Consider the following 24,665-nt stretch of genomic DNA (forward strand, 5'->3'; position numbering starts at 1 on the left):
AAGTAATGACAACAATTACTTTTTGCTTCTGTATTCAACTTCCGTGTGGTCTGTGTCTCTTTTCAGGATATGAACATGATTTCTTCTCCCAAATACTCATTAAAACTACTGGTGCTGAGGAGACCAGAATAACTTCACTCCTGACTGATTAGTTGCCAGCATTATGCTGTGAAATTTTAACTAGAAAGGATTCACCAGCACTGGATGAAATTGTTTGCCATATTAAATATTCACTGAGCTATCCCCATTGACAAAGGGAGCACAATGTGCAGATGCTGCAATAGACTATGGTGTTTCTGTGCACACATGGACGCACTGCAGCTGATGACGGCTTTGCTGGATAGAGATCATTTGGCTCAAATGATCCTTGTGGGACAATATTTATATAAAGTGTATGATCATTTTGGGGTGATTTGTCACAAAAGTATTCCTTAGCATGAGGAATCTCATCATTTCATCTCCTTACAGTTTTCTAAAGGACTGGGACCAAGTGTATGCATTTCTTTCAAATTTCCCTGCGAAATTTTTATCTTTAAGATAATTTAAAAGTCTTCTCAAACGGATACTCTGCCTTTAAGGGCCAGTTAATGTGGTTGATCTTTAAAGCTGTTTGACAAGGCCTTTTCACAAGTGAAAAGGCAAAGACTTCAAAACATGCCCAAGGTTCCCTCTGTCAGCAGGCACTGATGCTTCATAAGGCTCCAGACAGCCAAGGCAAAATGTGCCTTAAGAAGCCTGAACTTAAGCATCAGAATGAATTGAAATAATTATGGATTATTATTAGTCCAGCTTTGGATTCCAGTGTTTCCAGCTTCTGCCATCAGATGGTGCAGAGCTGTGGCTCCAGCCTAGGGACCAAAGCCAGGGACAGGCTGTTGCCTTGATGCTGGCACACAGCAAAGTTGCTCTGGTGTTGCTGGCTCTGGGGATCCTATTCCAGGCCCTCAGCATCACCTGAGCTAGAGAAGGGAATACACAGGCTCACTTGCACATCTTTCTCTCCTGCTTGCACCTGTGCTGCTGAAATTATTGAGGGCATTGCTGTAGACCTTCATCCTTTGCATAACAAGAACATGAGTAAGTTTGGGTGGGGGCATTCTGGTTTTGCAGCCCTCCATCCTTAGAGGAGAAAGCTAAAGGTCAGCCATTTAGGAAGAGTGAAGGGCTGTCACACAGGGACAAACCCACAGATCCCTGACAATGAGAACTGGCAGAACACACAACACAGGTTGTTATAGGAGTCAATGTGTCTGTGCTGAGGGATCTCGGCAGAGCTGAGTGCCCTGTAAATGCTGTGCCTTGCCTGTACTAACCTTTGTTTGGTCTGTCTCTCTCACCTGGCAACTCCTCTCCTCCCCAACCCCTCTGCGCTCTGATACAGATGGCTATAAGGAATGACTCTCTGGATAGCAAGGAGAATCTCCACACCGAGGTGAGTGAACTCTCTGACCCAAATGTTCCCACTGTACCCAAGGAGGAGTCACCAGTGGCTCTGATGCCCTCAGAAGTGAATGAGTTGGCTGCCTGGAGTCGGGCGAGCGTCCATACACAGCAGCATTCCCACAATCAGTGTAATATTTCAAAGCAGGCACCAGCATCCTGTGCTTGTGCAGACTTGAATCAGGAGACCCCTGAAGATTCAGTGGACCAAGAAGTATCTGAAATAAACAGCTCCTCAGAGCCTTTCACTTCAGAAACTTGCACAGCCTCGAGTGCCTGTTCGGAGGGTCAGCCTCTCACGCCTAAGAGGAACATGGGCAATACTGGCAACGTGATACGGAAGGACCTGAAGAAATATCACAGTGTAGACACCCAGGGTCTGCTAAAAAAACCGCCCTCTTGGTTAGATGATCAAAGGAGACATTCAATAGAGATTTGTTCCATAGAAAACAGCCCTCAGCACCATTCCACATCCAGCTCTTCTGGCTTTATAAGTCAGGTGGTCAGTGAAATAGAATGCTTGCAAGGTACACGGCAGAAGAAGAAACTGAGCCCTCCTTGTATATCTATAGAGCCACCTGATGGGCAGAGTTTGGTACCTAGGGGACCCCACAGCATCTCACCTGCCAGTGGAGACGTTTGCTTGAGGAGGCGTGCTCCGTCCTGTGAGTCCAAGGATTCAGTGGATATAGGGGATTCACTGCTTCCAGACAGTATGTCAACATCTCCTACCCCAAAGAAAGACTTGTTGACACTTCCTAGCTTTTCCTTTGATCAAACGGAAATGGACCCCTGAGTTGCTTTTCTGTTGGTGCCAAATGTCTTCTTCCTTTCATGTAATAGAAAAAAAATCTTAAAAACTCTGTACTCCAAAATGGCACTGGGTAAAAAATTTCCAAAGAAAGATTAAAGAACCAGCTGGTTAAAAGAGTGGTTAACCTATATCACGCTTACTTAAGCATATGTTCTGCTTAGGTAAAAGCAATACAATGTGCAGAATCTATATGTATATTATATTTTATTAAATTAATTGAATCTAGTATCATGGGATGTAGTACATTTTGTGACTAAAGACTCATTTAATTTTCTTCTATTTTATGTATCTCGGAATATTTCTGAGATAAAGTTGGTTTTTATGAATATTTTAACCTAAAAAGTATATATTTATTCCCTTCTTTTTTTGTTTTGTTTTGTTTGGGTTTCATTTTGTTTTGCAAAGCACAAAATGTAGCCAATTAGTGCATTACAGAGGAAATGTATCCCACAGTCAGCAGTAAATAAGGATTATTTCATGTAATATATTTTTCCCCTTGAACTTCAATGATATTCTGGGAAAACAATTGTTTGTGTAGTACAGAAAAGCAGTTGCAATTTTTTAACAAAATATTCCAATCTTGCATAAAATTGACATTCAGAGTATGAAAGCAAGTGCTCAGACCCAGGAAGGTCCAATATGCTGATGTCTGAAGATGGTGAAGGCAGAGCCATTTAACAGTACAAGATACTGAATTATGAAAGGATCATAGTGGATGTTATGGATCATCCACTGGCAACTCACAAAATCATGTCAATGGTTAATTTTCATGCATTCCTAGGAAACAGACAACAGAGGCCTGTGGTCACTTCCGAGATGTTTTTGCAAAGTCTCCAGGATGGACTTTTTATTTTGCTGAGTTTTACACCTCCCTCATCTCTCTGTTTTCAGTGGAGCTCCTCCTCTCTACACTCTGTGGAAAAGAGAGTGAGATCAAGTTTAAGACTTGCAGTAGGTGAAAGCAGGGCAAACATGGCACAAAAATAGGCTTAAGCACATGCCCAAAGTTAAGCTCTTGCCTAGAATGCCTGGAGGTTGATCACATTAAAGTAATTCCTGAAAATTAAAATCATATGCTCATGTTCTACTGAATCAAGGCACTTCAGCAAGTTATTTTACAGAAAGTCTGCAGGTACTGAAATGATTGCTGGTTTTCAGTAAAATACCCAGGTATTTTTCTATCACTGCTAGAGTTAATTTACATTACCCCAACTGCAATTTTATTTCCAATCTATCAATAGCCTTAAGCAGCAACATGATGATACAAAGTGGATAAACCCAGAATTCATGTCCTTACTTTATAACATCAATCATCTCAAAAATTGCCTGTTTACTCCTGTGCTAATGTCCTCTGCCAAAAGCAATCTGTAAAACTGGACAGCACAGCCTGAAAACCACTCAAGGTTGGCCCCATTCGACACCTCATGACTGATGGAAGCCAGACATTAACTCCACTCCACTTCCATGAAATCACATTAAGATGTAAGCTAAATTACACTGCAGGCATGCTTTGAAGTGTGCCAATAGTCACAGGCTTGAAACCAAGTCCACAGATCATGCCAGCACAGGCAAGAGGAGGATTTGTGCTAATTCTGTCGGTTGGGAGTTTGTAAATTTTGACAACTACCAATCTTTGCAAATCACTACAACATGCTGATGTACAGCCTTCTATCCATTCAGAAATTAGGCTGTTTCCACCACGTGTATCTACATTAGCTTGGAGTGTACACACAAGGACAAGATGCTTGTTCATACCCCACAGCCTATTTGAGGCCCTAGGCCCCTTTATTTTCACTTGAGGATGTTTACTCCATAAACAATCCCTACTGATTTACATGTCCACGAGAAATGTAAGGGCTTTCAGCAGGAAGTCAGGCAATCAGTGTATTTGAAGTAGGAGGATTAACATTCTGTACTATTTAGTGCAGTTAGATTAATTCTTGGCTGGGACATTTTTCCCCTCTTCACCACAGGCCCATACAGAGCCCGCTCTCTTTGATATGCCAGCCCAAATCCAGAGTTAAGCCTGTCTAAAGCAATGATTTCAAACAAGCCTTTCATCAGTTCTTCCCCCAGATCATATTTAAGGAAATAATAAAATTACAGTGCATTAAGCCTGAGAAATATTCTTAAGCCCTTTTTGGTTTTACACCCATAATGACCCCTAGCTTTTTCTTTTACATGTGCTAAATAGTTTGGGAAACTAGCTAGGCCACTAAAATTGCCATCCTTGGTACCTCAGTGATTAGGATTGTGTTCACATAGCTGGAATGATACTACTTTTCAGATCCTTCCTTACAAAAAACCCACTGAACATTTTAGCTTGAAATCATGGCACAAAACAGTGATGTGACATCAATCCAAATGTTCAACTCCAAATGTAACAGAAAGCCTAAAAGTTCTTCTATTTAATGCTTGGGGTTTTGCCTACTGACAAGGTTTGTGGAAGTAAGAAAAAAGTTTACATCATACATTAATATTCAGTAAAGACTAGCGAATAAAAGATACTCTATGATGATGCTTTCAGGAAAAGAATTACATGTAAAATAGATTGTTTTCTAAACCAGATAAGTTTTTTCTAGATGCCCTTTTGAAAGACAAATACAAATGTACTGCAGCACATGCAATAATACTCAAATCATTTTAAATACCTTTGGGAGGGTTTTATAGAATTTGACTTTTTTAAACAAAATGTACAAAATCCACAGGAATTCTGTAGAATGGTTATGTTGATAGAATTTTTTATATTTTTGTAGAAATCTATAGAGAAATTGTTAAAAGTCTGCGCTGCATCTTGGCAACAGAAGCAGCTCTTATCTTCGAGTTTCTTTTCATAAACCTGGAGCCAGGCCTGCTCTGTTACAACACATGGAGTGTAGTTTCATAGCCTGCATCCAGGGTGTGTTTGGGAGTCAGCAGTTAAGCTGAAGTTCCATGATACTGCAGTGCTATTACTGTCCAAGAACTGTACCCACATAAAGCACACCCCTCCCCTCCCCCCAAAGCTCAGCCCCTGTCCATGGTGAAGTAGTTGCATGGCTCTCCAGCTCATTCAAGCACACCAGCACTTTACTACTGTGGATTTACTGTATGCAGATGGGAGGAAGTTATTTTGTTATTGCCAATCTGACACAATGGGGGAAAAGAGACTGCAGACGTGTCTGGAAAAACATAAATTCTGTTCTTGCAGCCCCTAGCACATAGAAGTGATTTTTCAAAACTTGGTTAGAGGTTTGTACTGTAGATATTTTGGAGGAGGACAAAGAAAACTGTTTTTGACTTCTGTGGATTGCACTCAGCACTAGGTGTATTCAAGGAGAAAATAAAAAACAGGAAAAAAAAAAACCACCAAAAGCATTACCACTGTAAATTAGGCTATGCCCAGTCTCCCCTTTTCTGCCCCTTTGGCTATAATAACCCATGTACACTATTACACAAGGTGAGTAGAGTAGGTGCAGTACCATAGCAATGTCCATAACAACCTAGTATATATGACAGAACTTTGTATTTAATAGTTAATATATTGTTATACTGTATCAGGTATATAGGCCAAAACAAAGTCTTTTGGTCAGGGCAACAAAAGGTGGTACTCATGGGGAAAATTGGATTTGGATTTGAAAATTGGAAAAAGGATAGGATCTTTTTTTTTTAAGAAAAAAGAAAAAAACAAGTGTAAATCTTTACAACTGACAAAAACAAATGTGTCCTATTAAAAGCTTTTGAAAATAAAAACAACGGTGCATTTCCCTTTTTTTGTTGTTGTTGCTGATGATGAGCTGTATCACTCCAGGCAGTCAAGTCTTTGGTCATGTTTTAATTGTGAACAGTTGGAGAAGTTATCAGATAGCAGCGGCAGCCAGGAGGCTGGAAGGAAGATTGGGAAATGATGGCCCTTTGTGGAGCAGTTTAATGTGTCTGCAAGCAAATCTGGCCCTGGACACTGCCCAGGGTGTGCAGAGTGACCAGCAAGATGATCGGCTGTGCCCTTGTGGATCCCCCTGCCCTGGCAGGAACAGCCCTGTGCAAGGCTTGAGGATGTCAGGACTGCAGCAGAGAGAGCAGCAGTCAATGGGGAGAAAGGACTGAGGAGAAGGGACAGATCTGGTTTGTCTGTGAAGAGGAAGATGCTGGATTTTTCCACTCATTCACATCTTTGGGATTTCCAGCCTGAAATCCATCAGCGTCTCCTGCTGTCATTTAAGTCTTTGCAAAGGAGGAGTTGGTGGGCATGGCACTGCCTGGAGGCTGAAGGGCAGCAGAGGCTCAGAGCTCAGGTACTGCTTAGGAACCAGAACATTTCATAGAATGGTTTGAGTTGGGAGGGACCTTAAAGTTCATCCAGTCCCACCCCCTGGCATGGGCACTGACATCTTCCACTCTCCCAGGCTGCTCCAAGCCCTGTCCAACCTGGCCTTGGACACCTCCAGGGATGGGGCAGCCGCAGCTTCTCTGGGTAACCTGTGCCAGGTCCTCCCCACCCTCACAGGGAAGAATTTCTCCCTACTGTCTAACCTAAACCTGCCTTCCTTCTGTTTGAAGCCATTCCCCCTTTTGTCCTGTTGCTACAGGGCCTTGTTAAAAGGCTCTTCAGGGGTTTTTAGTGAATGACCTGTGTAGCTCCTGACATGAAATCTCCTCTCCCCTGGGGAGCAGCCACTGGAGGGAGGAACCAGACACTGGGCACTCTGCAGCCCTGCTCCTCACTGCCTGGAATGATCTGATTTCTCTGCAGCAGGAGAGACCCTAAATTGACACCCAGACCAGTTTTGCTGTCTAGAGGATGTTTTGATAATCTCTCAGTAGAAAACAGCAGGAAGGATACTAGTCCTTAAACAAAGGGGAAATGTGGATCTGTTCAAAATCCAGTGCAAATCCACTCCAGGTGAGCTCTGTGATATGTCTGTGTTGTCCATGCTGCGGGGCCAACTGCACCAGGCTGGAACCACTGGAATGCCTTCCCAGCCCTCCGGTCCTGGAGGATTCAAGGGCATTAAGGTAAGCTGGGCTGAGCCAAGGAAGCAGAGCCTCCTACAGGCTCAAGCACTTCACACCTCTCTGCTCTCAGGTGAGTTCACTTCCTTATGGGCAACAACAAATCACTCCCTTTCCAACACTGGGGTCCAGAGGAGCTTGTGAGAGGGCTTGTTTCTCTTCTCTATTTCATGAGTGTTCCTGTATGAGGCTCTCCTGCTGAGTTTTGCTATGGTTTTTCAAAGGCTCCAACCCAGGCTGGCTGCTTATGGGTGTGCTCTCAATTTCCTGAGCTTGGGCATGGCACTTTGTTATTCCATTTCTTGAGTAATTGGGATGACACATGGAACCAGGTTGCCTTCTATGTAATGGTAACCATGCCTAGGGAAGCAGCACTTTGAACTTAATTTATTTCTTGGTTCAGACAGGTGACCATGTCCTGCTTCAGCAGAGCAGTGTCCCACTGTGTGCACACCACCTCCCTCAGCCGTAGCTCTGCTAAGCCCTTCAAGATGGGAAATAGGAAAGGCTTGTTTGTACCTTCTGTATTTCAGGCATTCCAGAGATACAAACTGAGACACAGAAACACGTCTAAAATGTGACCTGCACTAGAATCCCCCCCAGATAAAGTAGGAAAAAACAATTTAAAAAGATGGCTCCTCTTATCACCACCAGTACTGTGTAAGGGACCCGATGTGACCAGTTGACAGAAGTGAGGGTCCTGCAGATCAAAGGGTTAAGGCCAGGGAAGTTTTGGGGGGGCCAAGCCCCACTGCCCGGAGGTGGGCGAGCGTCCGACGCCGGAGATGTCCCACAGGCACGGCGGCAGCGCCGGGCGCGCTCCAAGTGCGGCGCTTTGCTCCCACCTAGTGGGCGTGGGGCGAGGGGTCGGGCGAGCTGCCCTCCTTACCGGGGCTGGGACCGCTTGTTACCAGGGAGAAGGCTCAGCAGGACCTTCTGTCCTTCTGCCGCCCGTCAGGTGCTGTGTTCCTGGCTGGATGCTGCAGAAACAGCGCTGGATCGGTATTTTTTATCAAAAATATATCGATGTTTGGCATCACAGAACCATTCAGGCTGGAAAAGCCCTCTAACATCACTGACTTAACCTGACACTGTCAATGCCACCACTAAACCATTTCCCCAGGTGCCACATCTGCTTTGTCTTTCAGACGACTCCAGGGATGGTGACTCCACCACTTCTCCTGTTTCAGTGCCTTAGCACCCCTTCAGTGACAATATCTTACCTAAGATCTAATCTAAACCTCCCTGGCACAAGTTGAGGCCATTTCCTTGTTATTTTGCTTGTTACCAGGAGAAGGGACTGACTCCCACCAGGCTGCACCCTCCTGTCAGGGAGTTGTAGAGAGTGACCCCAGAATTTGAGGTGTGGCCTCCCCAGCACTCAGTACTGTGAGTTTGGTCACTGCTGTGATTCTGCTGGCCAATCTATTGCTCATACAATAGATAGGCTCAGATTTTACCTTCTTGGCCAAATAGTTTCTAATTCTGAGGACATTTTCAGTCACGGAATTTATAAAAATACCAATTATGGGAGGAGGAGAGGAAGGATTTCTCTCACTGTGGCAAAGCCCTGTGTGCTTGGCACTGTGCAAGCTGCTCAAAGCCACCATGCCCCTCACATCCATCAGCACTGCCGCTCCCTGGCTTCTGCAAAATCCAGAGAGACAACGACCCATCCTGGGGCTCTCTGGCATCTCAGAGGTTGTGGCAGCACCCAAGAGGTATGCTTGTCTCTTCACATCCTTTTAAACACATGTACAACACAGTGCAGGGTCCCCTGCGGGGCTGTGCACTCACAGCAGCTCTAATCCATCCACAGCCTGGGAGCTCTAGAGGGCTGTTTAACCTCTGCTCGGCCCAGTGTGGGAGGAGGGGGAGGATCAATCCAGCCCTGTGCCATCGCACAGGGTTTGGGGTTTGGCCGGACTCAGACTGAGTGTCTGTCACTAGATGGCAATGCCACGAAGTGGGAAGTGCCGCCGTGAGCACAAACTCACATGAGGTCTCTGAAACCTGCAGTTCCTGTTTGCTTTGGTGTGGTCATCAGCGAAAGCCTCACTGGCATTTTCGCAACTGAGGGTGATTGGATCTTAAGTTGGTTTTCACATGTTGTATTCAATGCTTTAGTTACATTTAAAACACATATTATAATCCTACAGCATCCTCTGGTGTTTTCCATTACTGCTTGAGTCCCTGGATGCCATAATTGGCAGGTTTTCAGAGGTCATGAACAGATTATTTTCCATATCTATTAAATACTTTAAATAATGCAGCCAGAGACCCTGACGGCTCCAGCTGGGAACTGGAAAGGATGGTTAAACCACTTAATTGCTTACTGTGCTACCAGTTATTTTGTGGAAACAGAAAGCAGAATACAGCTGTTTTGGGGAAAACCAGGAAGAAGTGAGCATAGGAGTCATTCTACAAAGAACATACACTGAAGTGGACAGCATGTGCCATGCTGGCATCTAAAAAGGCAGCACAGAACTGCACTGCCACATGCCACCAGCTCAGTGTGGCTAAGGGCTGGTGATAACTGCATGTTTGTTCAAACAAAGCAGGACCAGGTGTTTGTATTTATGCAACCACTGTGTGCCCATTTTTTGGTGAAATCCTGAACAGCTTCAGTCCATTCAAAGTAGGAGGAGTTTGTGGGATGGCCAAGTTGGCAGGGGAGAGGATAAGCTGTGACAATTGTCACGGGCTAAAGTAGGATAGTTTGGGCCTTAGCTCCAGAAGGCCCAAGTTCTGTGTGTCTGTGGCTGTTTGTCCATCACTCTGAGCTCCACCTGCAGCCAAGCCACTCACAAGCCAGAGCTTCTGCCAACCTCTATAGGCACCTGAAAGCATGTCTGTGGGATCATCTAGCAGGTGAGAGAGATGCCCAGTGCATTTACAGTTCAGCTACTCACAGGATCACTTAGGGGTGATCTCGGCAGTACTCAGCCTGTCTAAATTCTCCTGCTCATTGCTCTCAGTATGAAGTGCAGGAGCACTCATGGAATGGGGCAGGCTGGTATTACACACAGTGTCCTGGAGGAGTCATACAAACACCATTTTCTCCTTTCACAAAGACTTGATGAATTATGTGGACCCCACCTCACCCTGCAGTATGAATGGCCTTACAGTGCAGCTACAGGCCAAATGGAGTATGGACCAAGTGCCCTGTGCTGGCTTCCCAGGGAACTGCCACCTCTGTACTTCCAGTCAGTGAATCTTACCTTCCACTCCTACAAAGCCATGTAGCTGATATGTGCCCAAAAACAGTGGAGTAAGAACTGGGGCTGCAAATTCCCAGCCCACTCCCTCATCTGTTTTATCATGGGACTTCTAAACTGCTCATTGCATGTTCCAGAAATGAGGAAATTAAATCCTTTCGTGCAAGAAGGGAGATGCACATATTTGCAACAGCATTGAGAAGAAGAAAGCCCAAATCTGCTGCTACTCATTCAATGTCAACTTCAAGCAGAGTTTGTTACAAGTTCCCATCTTATGTGTGTTAAAACAAGGTGTCTCCCCCTTTTTTATCAATTAAATGTATAGGGCCTTGCTGTAAATGCACCCTCTTTGGCAGGCATTTTTTCCTTACCATCTGTAAAATGGGATACCTCTGTGGGTCTTGGAAGGGAAGCTGAGCCTCTGCTGTTCCAAGCAGAGAAAGAAGGTGATATTTATAGTCAACTAACCCTAAAACTGTGACTTTCAGAGCTGCACATGCTCAAGACATCCCCAGCCCTCAGCTCTGAATGTACTTCTTTATACAGATCTCTTCAGGAGTTGACCACACTTCATCCTGCTGTTAATGCTTTGAGAATTGGCATGAGGTGTGACATGGAAAGCAGCCTGCCTCATATCTGGCACTGTGCTTCCACAAACAGCTTCTCCCTCACGTTACCTCCTGTCCTGCCCCAGTCAATCTCTCCAGCTGATATCTAGGTGCTCCTGCATGGCCTGGGTGTGCCTGGAGGCACTTCCTGATTGCTCTGGCTTGACCCAGGTGTTAGCAGGTGAAAAGTTCCTTACTGTTACTGTGCAGCTGACATGAAAAAGAATATTCAAATGCATTATGCTGAATGGATCCAGATCAGATCTTGCCATTCCCTGGAATAGAGAATAAATATCCGGTGAGAGGAGGTGAGTTCATGACTCCCTGACATTTGCACCAAAGGTGCCATTTCATTTTCCTGCAGAGCCAGCCTGCATTTGAGGGAACATCACAGGAGTAATGACATGTTCTAGGTACCTCCATCTCCATTCCCACTATTAAAAGGAAGCAGGACCAAAGTGAGCTGCCCATGATAGTGCTCCAGGCTCTGCTTTGCACCAGTGTCAGCAGAATCCTTTACCATGGCCCTTCCCAGGAGCTTTTAAGCTTCTCCCTCCATCTTGTCTGTCTGAGAAGTTAATACTTAATTTCTGCCTTTGATTTTTCCCTCTCTGCTCGTCTGCCTTGCAAGACAGCACATGGAAGTCAGTGCAAAGCCAGTGCAAGTCACAGTGTCTACCGTGAGGTCCAGGCTGCACGATGGCTGCCCTCAAGCTCAGGAGGAATGCAGGGGGAGCCAGCACCCCAGCTGGCACCACTCATCACTACCATCCCTCTTTAATGGCATTAACTGCTACTGAAAGCAGAAGCTGCCCACCATTAATTAGGAACATGAAACAAGTGGCAGAATTATTTAGGGCTCCTTATTTAGAGTCTTATGAGATCAAGGGAAATACCCTAATTCTGGACCCTCCTCTATGGATACGGTAGAAAAAATATGAGGTTCAACAGGACCACCAAAGTCAATGATTTAATCAGGAATTAATTCACATGTCAATTGGACTGTGCTGCTCATTGATAGAGTAAACCTCTCCCTTCCTGTACACACAGCCTACAGTAGCTGTTTGTGAGGTGCCTCTGTACCTGTGACATCTCATAATATCAGAGGTGGTCTTAATTTTGAGCACATTCTCAAACTGCACCCAATCCTGCTCCTTGGTGCAAGAAACCCAGTGGAGCATGTCCATGTGTCAGGAGACATGAAATTCTCAGCACTTCTCAGAACAGCTTCTCTCAGAGATTGTTGCAGGAGAGGAGATTTAAAGAGCCATAAAGGAGTAACTCCCAGCTATTTCTGAGTTTTCTTACAACTTTTATTTCAGTGCAATTCCACTGAACAAAAGTTTTGCAGTAAGACTTGCAAGGCCAACCCACTGTGTCCTCAAAAGATCTCATTCACCCAGCTGGCGAGGGCTTCTCTAGTGTTTCCTCCAGAGGCTTGCAATGTGACTGTGTTGATTAGCCTGACTCAGTCTCACATTTCAGATCTTGTAGGCAATCACCTGAGAACCTTATCTTGGGCAAGAGCTTATCTTCCCACATTAATGAGAACAGCACACCTTTAGCCAGGTTATAGTAAATGCATAAAGCAAATTTTTAGCAGTGGTCATGGCTTTCTCTGATAGTACTTCAGGTGGGAAACAGTCCCAGTATCTCCATAAAAGATTAGAAGAATATTTTTTCTTTAGGGATGACATATTTTTGGGACACAGCAGCACTGCCCTTCTCTGAAGTACTGGAACAGGTTGCCCAGAGAAGCAGAAGATGGATGCCCCATCCCTGGAAGTGTTCAAGACCAGGGGCCCTGAGCAGCCTGATCATGTGGGTGACATCCCTGCCCACGGCAGGATGTTGGAACTACATGAGCTTTAAACTCCCTTCCAACTCAAACCATTCTGTGATTCTCTGATTCTCTGATTTATGATTCTATTCTACTCCTTTTTGTTCTGGTGAAAATTTTTGACCACATCCTTCTACCTGAGAGTTCCGCATGTTACAGAAAGGAAAGAAACTCAGATTCTTAAAATCTTGACGTAGATTTGTGGCAGCAGGGTTACTTTGTGGGAGATGATGTTAATTGAACCAGATGCTGCAGCAAGTGGGCAAACAAACAGCAAGTGTTGGAAGGTCAATAATACTGTAGAAGTCCTAATAAAGAGGAAAGCAAACAGTGCTTCTGCATCACGGGGAGGTGAAATCCAGATTGTGTCCAAGGTGCTACACTACAAAACCTATTAGTTACATATAATCATGAAAATATATTGACTAAAGGCTTTTGAAAATGGATCCATGCCACGGGTTTAATCACATGTCTACAGCAGAAGCAATCAGCATCAAGAAAGAGGCTGTAGATGGATGGAGAAGTGATGTGATGCTCACTTAAATCCTGCTGGGGAAATCACACTCCACAGCACTCCAAATGGGAGACAAGAAGTCTCTCCATGATGTTACCATTAGCCTGAGTGGTCTGGATGGATGGATATAGTCAGCCCAAAGCCAGCAAGTGGCCCAGCTTTGCACACTCCTCAGCACACACTTCGCTTGAATCGTAGAATGATGTGGGTTGGAAAGGGCCTTAAAATCATGTCGTTCCAACCCTCTGCCACGAGCAGAGATCCCACTCACTAGATCAGGTTGCTCAGGGCCCCATTCAATCTGGCCTCGAACAGTTCCAGACAAGGGAGTTTCCACAGCTTCTTCTTGACACGTGGGTACCACCAAAGCCCCCCCTCCATGATCAGAGATGTAGCTGTCCCAGTAAGTCACACTGAGCTGGGGGCGCTGGGATGTCACCCATGGTGTGAGATGCCCGGGCTCAGGAGCAGAGCAACTACAGCCCCTCATCGGAGCCAGCCCCGCCACCGCCCAGAGCAGACCTTGGCCCGCCTGCCGGACTCCTCCCGCCGCCTGCGGGGAGGGTGGGAGGATGCGGCGCGCCGGCCCCACCGCCCCCGCCCCCGGCCCGCCCAACAGGGAAGAAACCGGCTCCTACCTCCGCCCGGTGCCTGGTGTGCGCCGGTAGCAGCTCTGCGCCCTTGCCGCGGCCATGGAGGCTTTCTGCGGGTCCCGCTTCTGGGTAAGCTTCTCCCTCCCCTTCCCGCCGGGACAGCGCCGCGCCCGCTCCGCCCGGGGCTTCCCGTGTGTCCCCCGGGCCGGAGCGGGCCCGGGCAGCCCGGTCCTGCGGCTGCTGAGGGGCTGGGCGGCACCGTCCCTCGGTCGTGGGGCCGTCCCAGAGCCGGCGGTGCGGTGCCTCCGCTCGGGCAGGAGCAGTAGAAGGGCCACTCCGTTCTGTTCGTCCTTCAGCATCTTCACACCAGAGTCAAGACCCCATCAGAAAGCATCCCACCAGGGATGCAGCTCTCCCAGCATAGTCTGCCTCTGGACCTCACACTGATGAACCCGGGGCTCTTCCTTTCTGTTTTAGCGCGTGTTCTGCTCTTCGGAGTCACTTCCATGGCTGGCAAACTGCTCCCCGTTCAGCGCTTTGTTACTATTAGAAGAGGGATGGGTTCGTGGCTGCCGACGGCGGTCACCAGCCCTGGAGTATTATTGTGACTTCTGTCAGTACTCGGAGCCTTTAGCCCTTTGGAAAGGCTGATTGCAGCGGGTACTGGGCTTGTAAGCACAAAAGTTTGGAAATTGCTGCCGTGGTCTGCTCTGATGATGAGAGTGCATAAGTCCTGTTACTAGGTTTCCCCGAGGTACAGCATGATGTTTGCCCCTCTCCTGTAGGAGAGGCAGACGTTCAGACCATGAGAAGCCATGGGGATTTGAGCACATATGCTGAATCTGGAACTGCCCCCCAGTGAATGAGTTTTTGTGTGTCCCTTTTTCTTGTACTACTTCAGCTCAAGGGAGATTTTTTTTCTAGTGAGGAACCGGAATGGAAAGGAATGTCTGAAGTTGCATCACTGCTGGAAAGCTACTACAGGACTGCACAAGCAGTTGGTTCTGACCACTATATGCTGAGTTCTATCCTCAGATAACTAATTACCTTTCAATACCTGTCCTACTATTACTGTTTAAAAGAGGAGTTTGCCTCCTAAGGCCCTTGGTTACCTTTCTTTCTTTGTATTTCATTTCCAAGTGCTCTGCACTCTCTCTGCCATAACAGCTGGCAGATAAGCTTGCTCAAACAAGTCTTTTTGTGTATTATTTCTACCATCAACACTTCTAGAACAGGAACAAGCACAAACAGACTGACCCTGCTCACTGATCTATTGGCTGCCTCCAGAAGCAGGTCTTAGCTTCTCAAGGAAGGCTGGTAGAGCAACAGCTCTTGTAGCAGTTTATTGATATGTTAATGTAAATAGCCAGAGAGATTTCCTGGTCTGAAGTATGAAGTAATTGTATCATTCTGTACTTTATGCTGTAGTGTTACACTCCAGCACCGGCATGGTGCCCTCTGTGCTGCTCTCTAGGGTCTGTGCTCTCTGTGGACCTGTTTTCCTTTTTCTTCCACAGGTGCTTGGGGTAAGAACAACTTTTCATCTGTTTAATTGCTTTAAACAACTCAACAACTCTGAGAAACTTAACACTGTGATTCCATGACCTGCAGGTTGAACTCAGTGGTTACCCTAGTTATGGCAGTACTTTCTGTTAGCAGGAGAGTACAAAGTGCACTGATTTTATAGGATATTTTAAGTGATGACCAGGTAGATGACAGTCACCTTGAAATTATTTGCTGTGCAAATATGTTGTTCTATAAGAAAATGAGGGAAAGGCTTCTATCTAAAACCTGCCCACAAAAGCTGGTGTTTCTGCACACTGAACTAATGAATGGTGTCTAGCTTTGCAGTTCAAAACAAGAACTTGATCAAATGTGAACCAGTATTAATGTTCACTTTTTCATTAGCTGATGAACTTAGACTCTCTATTTTTTATCAAAGAAAATCAAGACATTTTTGGAAGCTGAATGTCGTATTCGTGTCAGTTTTAAAATTGTTTAGAGTGAAAGGAAACATGCTGCTCCAGTTTCAGCAGTTATTTGTTTTGGAGTTTAAATCAACTACAATACTTTTCTGTTAAAAGGGGATGAGAATAAAACCAAAATAGTTCCAAATTAGCTCATGAAAATGTTTAAATATATCAACTTAAACAGATTATTGATTTATGTTGGATTTTTTTGGCTTACTGGAAGTTTTAAGGTTTCAATTCCTCACCCTGACTCACGGTGGGGAATTTTGCTGGAAATCTTGCAGATTGCATTTTTGTTTTTTTTTTTCTTTTGCAGAGGCAAAATAATTTCCTGTTCAACCCATTTCAGAAATAAGAAATGAAAGGGAACGCTGTAGATCACATTAGAAATCTCTAAAAACTTTTTGGCTTCCAGCTACTACTTTACCTGCTGAACATGGAATCAGCAAATTGCTAATACAAATATAGGCTATTTATATATAAAAGAGGAACAACTGGAATTTTATGTTTTTATAATGCATTATGAACACACTCTTCATCTGAACACTTGGAATCATAATGTCTACTTCAGCTGTTAATATCTCCTAGGAGTGTTCCCATGCTAAATGCCTTTGGGGAGGAGATGAATGTGATAGCACATACCCACACAAGGCAGGCCTTAGGTGTGTTCTTTACCAGTGACCATAATTACCTCCTATTTATTGTGTCACGTATTTGCTGTGTGATAGTAAGAGTGCTAAATTGGTGTTCCAATTAATGTGACCCGCAATGCCCATTTTGAGAAGCAGATACTGGTGAATTAGCGCTTTATTATTGCTCATGTTCTCCACTGTAGTAAAATGAGAGTGGCTTCTTTGAGTGGAGAGCAAAGTGATCTCCTGGGGAGTGTTTGCTACACAAGTGTTTTGGCCTACTGATTAAAGAGCACTTGGAAAAACTTGGAAAAAAGGGAATTCTGTTCCAGTGGAGAGAAATCTTGTCTTTCTGCAGCTCAACTTGTCTGGGTACAAAATGGCATCAGTGGCTGCTGTGAGATTAAAATATTGAGTGTTTGGCGCTGGTGTTGACAAATGCTGGGATGAGGGGCAAATAAACACCTTGGTCTGCAGACAGGCAAAGTCTTTAACGAGCAGCTTATATTTTGGGTGGTGTGTTCTTTTTAACAGCATAAATGGGAAATGAAAGAACACATGATAGAGCATTTCAAAGGGGAGGCCACAATTTCTCAGTTCCTTTTGGTACTGCTCAGCTGACAGCTCAGTTTCCTTATTCTCCCTGTGTCTTGGTATCCTGACAGATGTCTTGTTTTTCCCCAGCCCATGTGGAGTGCTGGCTCCTTCTTCATCCAGAGGCTCTTGAGTAATCCAGCAGGAAATTAGCGCAACTCTCAAGAGTAAACAATACCTCAGTCTTGGCTTTGTGATAGTCCCATACAAAGCACCCCTTTAACCTTTAGGTTTGTGGGTATTCCTTCACCTTGAGTCATTCTGTCAACTTTTGGTAGATTTGGGCTAAAACTCGTGCTGCTTTCTGAACCAGCAGAGCAGGAAAATGCATTTCCAAAGTGCCACAAGTTTCCCTTCTGCATAACTTCCTCTTTTGCTGCATCATGTTTAATTTATTTGCAGTTGAAGATGACTCAGGATAGCTGGAGTAAGGCAGAAATATTTCTTTCAAGGAACATGATAGATAGTGTATACTTGTAGCATGTGTACTATTTAACCCCCCACCCAACTTATGTGGTTTGGCCCTAAGTTAATAATAAAACATTTAATTTTAACAGTTCCATTATATTTTGAGCTAAAAATCAGTTCCAGCAGAGGATGAGCGAAGCAGAAGGTGATAGGAGATCACTGCCAAGAAAGGATCCTGCAGTTGGGCAGTATGATCCAGACTGGCTATTGTTTATATTTTAGCTTCCCATTTCTGCCACCCTGTGCTAAACACAAAATGTTCCTTGCTTATAGATATTTAAACATGATATTGATCTCTGTATAATCTTCATTAGCTGCATCCAACTTCAGCTGAATCCCACTCCTATAAATCTCTTCACAAATAACTGCATGAGGTACCTGTGTTCTTTCTCATGTTAGGTGGGAGATCAAACTAGTTGACTTTAACAGTCCCTTCAGACATCAAATCTGTGAAGTTTATGCTCTCTCAAAAGGGTAGCTAGGTTGGCAAGATCCTGAACTCCAAATCAGTTAAGTACTCAAGCTCCAATTCTCCAAGATTTTCAGATTTTTGACACGAGTTGAATGGAAGCTGCTGCTAATTGATTTGGGCCAGAGAATCTCAATGTCAGGCGTAGGATAAATATAAATATTTAGCACTGGATTTGGAGTATTAACCAGTACCTGATACCATTCATCTGTGTGTAAATGGCAAGACTGTATAGTCAAATAGCCTGGATTTGACACTCTTTGGGAAAGACAAAGTATGGATCTGAGAGCTGTGAGCAAAATTTGATACCACTGAAAGCTGCCAGTATCAAGTGAGTCCTTTGGTGACATTGTCAATTAATGAAACTCATCAGTTTTCAACACAACTGTTCCTCCCTGGGCAATTTTAGCTTATGTGGCAGACTGGTAGCTGTGATGTTTGGGACTTTGGAAAGCTATACAGTTTGCCTCCTGAAAAGAAACTATACTGGAACTAAATACGAGTTGCCTGAGGAGCCCCTTAAAATGTAGCTAAAAGTTAATTGCTGTACTTGGGAATATAAAGCATTTTGAGATGGACCTCACCTACCTGGTAGGCAAATTGCTGTGTCATGGCAGAGATAATCCTTTCCTTTCAATGTGTGCAAATTTGTAATGTATTAAAATAAGGAGACTATTAGTGTTTAAATTTAATTTTTTTAATTTAAAAAAATATTTGAAAAACATATTAAATGAGGTCTTTGATTTTTCCCAGTAAGCTCATGCTTGATTTGTCTCTTGATCCCCCGTTGATTGTGACGGGCCATTATCCACTTGCAAATTCCTTGGCTGAGCTTGTGGAGAACAGGGTGGCCATGAGACAGAGATCTTCCTGGGAGTGTGCCCAGGCTTTTGAGGAAGCAACAGCCCTGATTCCATGCTGGGCCTATGTGAGCTGGCATGTTGTCCCCGTGCTAATCTTTTGGTAGCGCAAGAGGTGAAGTCAATGCAATAAAATTGAGGTAATTTACAGTAATGTCACATGCCAGTGTCATAAAGCCCTGAATTAGAACAGAATGAAGGAGATGGAGAAGAGAAACTGTTTCATAGGAGCTGTTCCAAAAATCAAGTTTCAGAAAGAATAATTTCTTTTTTCTCTCTGAAACTTAGAATGCATTTGACATTTTTACAAGAAAAATTCTCTCCTCTTCCCTCCAGTTAAATGATTTCTATTCTAGAATATCTTTCAACTGCTCTCAGGGCAGCACTGATGGCACTTTTTCTGTGACAATCCTTTTTATTAGTAGTATACACCAGCCCAACTGGATGGCCTAGCTTAAAATGGCATTACAGTGGGGCTGTGTCATTCACAGCTGTTTGTGCTTTTCCTATCTCTTCAACTGAGCTACATTTATGATGATCCTTAAATTAACTGAATTCCTCTAACTGAAAGGAGATGGCTTAAATCAAGGATATTCCCTCCCAGTTATTATCACACTGGTCTGCAACAGGGCACCCCACTTCTTTACTGGTGCTTGCACAAGGCCATAGGAGAAAACATCAGTGATTCTGGTAACAGGAAGTTTTCTCTCCAACAGTATATAGCTGTGGTCAGTTTTAAAAGACAGTTGGAAACTTCCTTGTGTAGGAACAATCCTGTTTCATCTTCTTCTCAATCCTGCTTTTGATTCTAGAGCATTTTTACCTGTATGATTGCGCTGTGCCCTCCCCTCCACAAGTAAAAAATGTCCCTCTGTCCAAGCAGGAGGACTGAGTGTTACTGAAACAGCTGAAATAGATGGATTTTACTTTTACTTTAGGTGTATGTTGTCACACTAAATATATGGATAAATATAAATATATATTTATATATTTAGTGTGATCTCTTTCACTATCTCCCTGAGGCTACAAGTGCTTTTCTGAAAAGAAAAAAAAAATATTACTTGGCTCCCATGGCTGTGAGGAATATGAACCTGCCTTTTTTCATCCTGTCTTATTTTGTACCTGACAGCAAAGAAGCTCTGAACTTCTAATCCTAAAACTCAAAAACTGATATGAGAGTAAAAAAAGGAAATTACTGTCAAGTACCGCTGTCTAATCCTCAAGTACATGGTGTGGTTAGTAGCATTTGTATTATAAAACTTCAACTTGAGCAAAAACCTGTGACAAGTTACTCCACAATCATAAACTAATTCCTACAGGCTCTGGCCTTCTGCCAGGCCTATTTGATCCCTTAAAATAAGCCACTAAAGATCCTTTTATTGCTAGAAAAGAAAGTTCAGGTTCTTGCCCAGTGTCCTTCACTTATGTAGAGAACTGGTGCAGTGTGCTTTGTAAAACAGAAGGATACCATTTCTGCTTGTTAACTGTGTGGTTTATGCAGAATTGTAAGTGCTTATGTCCCTCAATCCCGCCTTCTTTCTGAGCAGTGTTGCTGCAGTGAAGAATGTTGTTACCTCTTGCCCTTACCAGATGGGGGAAAGGTTGTTCTGTAATCATGAGAAAAAATTGAGTTGTGCAGCCGCCACTCAGGATTAATGAAGCATCCAACTCCTTGTGCAAGGGCGAAGCTGTTCCTTTGGAAATGTAAATGGGTGATGGTGCTCTGAAAAGCTCATTTGAAACTGGCACTCTTCTGGAGGCCTGGAGCTGTACTTGCTAGCATTTATGCTCTAAAATGACTATTAGAGTTGGTCCCAAAGAGTTTATTAACAAGAACCTAGCAGAGGAGATGGACAACAGGTAGAAATGGGAGGTGAGACATGGAGAGGCTGAGATGAAGCTTGTACTGTACCTAAGACTGAGCCCTGGTAGTTCTTGGTGTTGCAGCTCAGATCTACTCTCATTCCTGGGAGGAGGCAATGTGGTAGAGCCAAGAGAAAGACATCCTTTTTATTTCTTTCCTTTCCTTTTGATTTTTTTTCCTTTTATTTATTTTTTGTCCCCAGGCTGTGCAAGTGAAAGTGTGTGGCAGGGTATTGACCAGACCTAAGGGCAGAAGAAGGGCAGGAAGAGTCTGCTTTGCATTTTAATTCCCTGTAACGATTTGTTCTACATTAGAAACCATTCCCGTGTTAATGTACTACAGGGAGGCATTGTTACTTTCAGTTATTCACTTCCCTATCTTCCACACTAGATGTGTACCTTCCTGGCCAGCTTTCCACTTTCATTATTAATCTTCCATAAAATACAAACTAGTGATGACTGACATGGAATCACTGATAGGGTTTTTATTAGCCTTGGGTAAGGTGTGTATGACTTCAGCCCGATGGCCTTCACCTTCCAGCAGATATAGGTTGGGTTTGTGTTTCCTGTGCTTTTCACTGTTCTTTTGGAGCTGTAGAAATTTAGAGAGAATAATGTATTAATGTATCCATTTAAAGGAGAGAACTGCTTGACACTGCAGACATGCTGTAAGTCTTCCCTAGGGTTTGGATGCTCTCTATTACTGTTGAGGAACATTACTGCAGCATCAGTGATGCTTCAAGATTTTAGCTTTTATATTTTTCAGATCCTGTACTGCATTAGTATATAACTCTGAACTCCGTATAGGTTGTGAATAAACTCTCTTCACATTTTGATCAGACAAAACAATCCTTCCAGGCCTGAGATCCAAGGACAACCCCTGAAAAGTATAAACAAAAGTGAATGGGGGGAAAAGGGGCGGGGGATGGGGCAGCAGAGCAAACTGGGGGAATATGCCTTCATTACCTGAAGCTGTTATTGGAGGATTAACCCCTGATACACAGACAAGCCAAACTTTTGATTGTCTGAAGGACTCATGACCCTCGTCCATCTTGAGTGTGGCCTCTGCAAGGCTCCTGCACTGTCCAAGGTGTACCCACTGAAGGCCTTTAATGAATACCTACTTTATTCTCTTAACTCTATCTAGCCTCTGTTCTAGGTAGCCACTCCATGGCATCATCAATAATTATTTTTACTGCTGGGTAAAGCCAGTGTGAGGCAGCCTCATTTTGAGCTTCAGTAATGGAGTAGGAGTTGATTTAGACTTAAACTCAAGACCAGAACTCCAGCTGGTCTTTTTCAGCAGGCTTCTTGAATCATGTCAGGATTTTGGGAAAGGCACAGATAGGAATTTCCCTGTCTCTGTTTTGCAGCTGAGTTCTAGGCTTTCTGTTTGTTCTTTAAATGCTGTAATGGATGATGTGCAGGAAGCCCAAGATACGTGGCACTGAACTTTTATTTCTTTTAAAGGCATTATCAGTTTCAAGGATGGCTTTTTCAGTAGCAATGTTCTTTTCCAGAGGGGAGAACGTAATAGAAAGTATGAAGTATTAGAGCAGATTTAGTGCTGCTCAGAACCTCCCCTGTTGAATACCTTCCTGTGATTAAAGATCATGTATTTAAAACTAGTCATTTGTGACGGTTGTCACAAGGGGTCTTGGGTGAAGGAAGAGAAGAGATGGTTGACTCCATTATCAGAAGGCTTGATTTATTATTTTATGATATATACATCTATTAAAACTATACTAAAAGAAAAAGCAGGAGAGCTTTTCAGAAGCTTGCTAAGCTAAGAATAGAAAGGTAAAGAATGAATAACAAACTCTGCTCTCTCGGACGGTGTCCGAGCAAGCTCAGTTCTGGATTGGCCATTATTTCTAAACATCTAAGCTGGGCCAATCCAGATGGACCTGTTGCATTCCACAGCAGCAGATAACCTATTGTTTACGTCTTGTTGCTGAACTTCTCAGCTTCAGCAGGAAAAATCCTGAGAGAGGATTTTTCATAAAAGAAATGTCTGTGACAATCATTTAAATGCAAGTCCTACTGCCCAGATTGCCCTTAATACAAGTATTGTGTTTATGTACAGACAGACTGGAGTGAAGGATGTGAGTGAAAGCTGTGGCAAGGGCCCCTGTCAATGATATCCTTAACTGATCAGGAGAAAGCCCCACTAATTTGTAAGTTTTAAATTCCAAGAGACCCCTTTTCTTCTGTGAAGCTGAAGAACAAGCATCTCTGATCTTTTCCCATGGGTCTTCCCATTGTATTTTAGTACTAGAGGATTGAATAAATTGTGTGCCCAGGGAGTTCAGTATAGTGGTCTGGTGATTTCTGCAGTACTGTATCTCACCAGCACAGCCTCCAGCATCCAAGCATCCTGCATCCAAGGGAGTGCTGCTGCATTTGGCAGTCAGGAGAAGCCACAGAGCATGGTAAGTCTGGATTAGTAATAGGTCGCAGGTTGTTGTCCTCAGCACTTGCTTGTGGGTCAGGGGGATGACAGCAGTGCTGACTGGGATGGATATGCTGGCTCTTGTGGTTTCCCTGGAAAGAGTTTTGTGGAGAAAATTGTGTTTCCCAACATTTGCTGTTGAGTACTTCCCCTTGTGAGGGGAAAGTGCCTCTTGCTGGGTCACCACAGCCCTGCCGTTTCTTGCCTGTAGAGTCTTTTCTGAGGGCTGTCACTGAAGGGCAGAACTTTCCCTTATCCAGGGAAAGGTGAGCAGCTCTCAGGAGAGCTCAGAGCCATGAGCCAAGGAACACGGGAGCTCCCCAACATCAGTGTGTTAGACCTCTTTCAGCAACAAATCCAAAGAAAACTCTCACACCCAGACAGTCGAAGGTGGGTATTTTCACCCTCAACGAGAACAGGACACAAGGAACATTACAACTTGATCTGTTTCCCAGGACAGAGTTCAGAAAAACAAAGCCAGATTGAGGCAGGAGCCTTAAGGACAGGAGGCCGAGAGCTGGTGTCTCCCTTCTTGTGTTTGTTCTCCAGGGTGGAGTTCAGTAACTTTACTGCTGCATTGAATATGTAACAAAGTTGGTTGGCTCAGGAGAGATTGTATTGAGCCTTTGTGTCATATTCTGACTCAAAATGAGTTGTTTAGGGTTGGAGTGGATGTTGGAATACACACTGTCAGTGTGGTAATTTATAAAGCCATTAAGTGGATCTTCCAGCTCCATGAAGACAGATCCTGCTTGATAAAAAACACAACTTGAAGGCTCCTTGATTTAAAAGTAATAATAATAATAATTCATTGTAGAGTCCCTGTTACATGAAACATACATGGTTTAACCCCAGCCAGCAGCTGCTCACTAACCCCTCCCACTTCCCTGCTGGGATGGGAGAAGACTTAGGGAAAAAGTAAATCCCATGGGTTGAGAAAAGAACAGTTTAATAATTCAAATAAAATATAATAATAATAACAAAACCGTAATGCAAAGAGAGACAACCAAAAAAGAGAGAAACAGAATGATGTGTCAGCTACCAGGGAGACAATAAATAAAAGTATATTGAAAAAACTAAACCCTTAAGAACTCTATCCCAGGACACATAGCAGCATTAGTCCACTCCAGTCTGGTCTCAGGGAGAGCAAGTTACTTGTATAGAATTCAACTACTTAAGTGCTTTAGGCACTATGTCATCTAATAGGGACCCTTCTCCTATTCAGGATGGGAACAGTCTGCTCTCAGAGCAGAAGCAGATCCTTACAGAAACAGATCTTTACCAGAAAAGATTATTTTTCTGATCCAGGATAGAATTGGAGCTGGAAAAACATCACCA

The 24,665-nt window shown here is 44.0% G+C and overlaps 2 protein-coding genes across 7 annotated transcripts in view; both read left to right on the forward strand.

The window, feature by feature from the left end:
• Positions 1-5,986, forward strand: part of CACNA1G (calcium voltage-gated channel subunit alpha1 G) — a 147,118-nt gene extending 141,132 nt beyond the window's left edge. For 4 of the 6 annotated variants that reach the window (XM_030962183.1, XM_030962177.1, XM_030962179.1 and 1 more), the window contains one exon: positions 1,382-5,986. In XM_030962183.1, coding sequence (XP_030818043.1) covers positions 1,382-2,236 — 855 coding nt within the window. In that variant the 3' untranslated portion in view covers positions 2,237-5,986. The remainder of the gene's footprint in view (positions 1-1,381) is intronic. The other 2 variants (XM_030962180.1, XM_030962181.1) reach the window with 2 other exon arrangements.
• An 8,052-nt stretch (positions 5,987-14,038) lies between these two features.
• ABCC3 (ATP binding cassette subfamily C member 3) overlaps positions 14,039-24,665 on the forward strand; it is a 47,456-nt gene continuing 36,829 nt past the window's right edge. The window contains exon 1 of the mRNA XM_030962184.1: positions 14,039-14,148. Within this exon, the coding sequence (XP_030818044.1) occupies positions 14,119-14,148 (30 nt within the window). The 5' untranslated portion in view covers positions 14,039-14,118. The remainder of the gene's footprint in view (positions 14,149-24,665) is intronic.

Source organism: Camarhynchus parvulus, chromosome 18 (genome assembly GCF_901933205.1).
Source record: "Camarhynchus parvulus chromosome 18, STF_HiC, whole genome shotgun sequence".
NCBI lineage: Eukaryota > Metazoa > Chordata > Aves > Passeriformes > Thraupidae > Camarhynchus > Camarhynchus parvulus.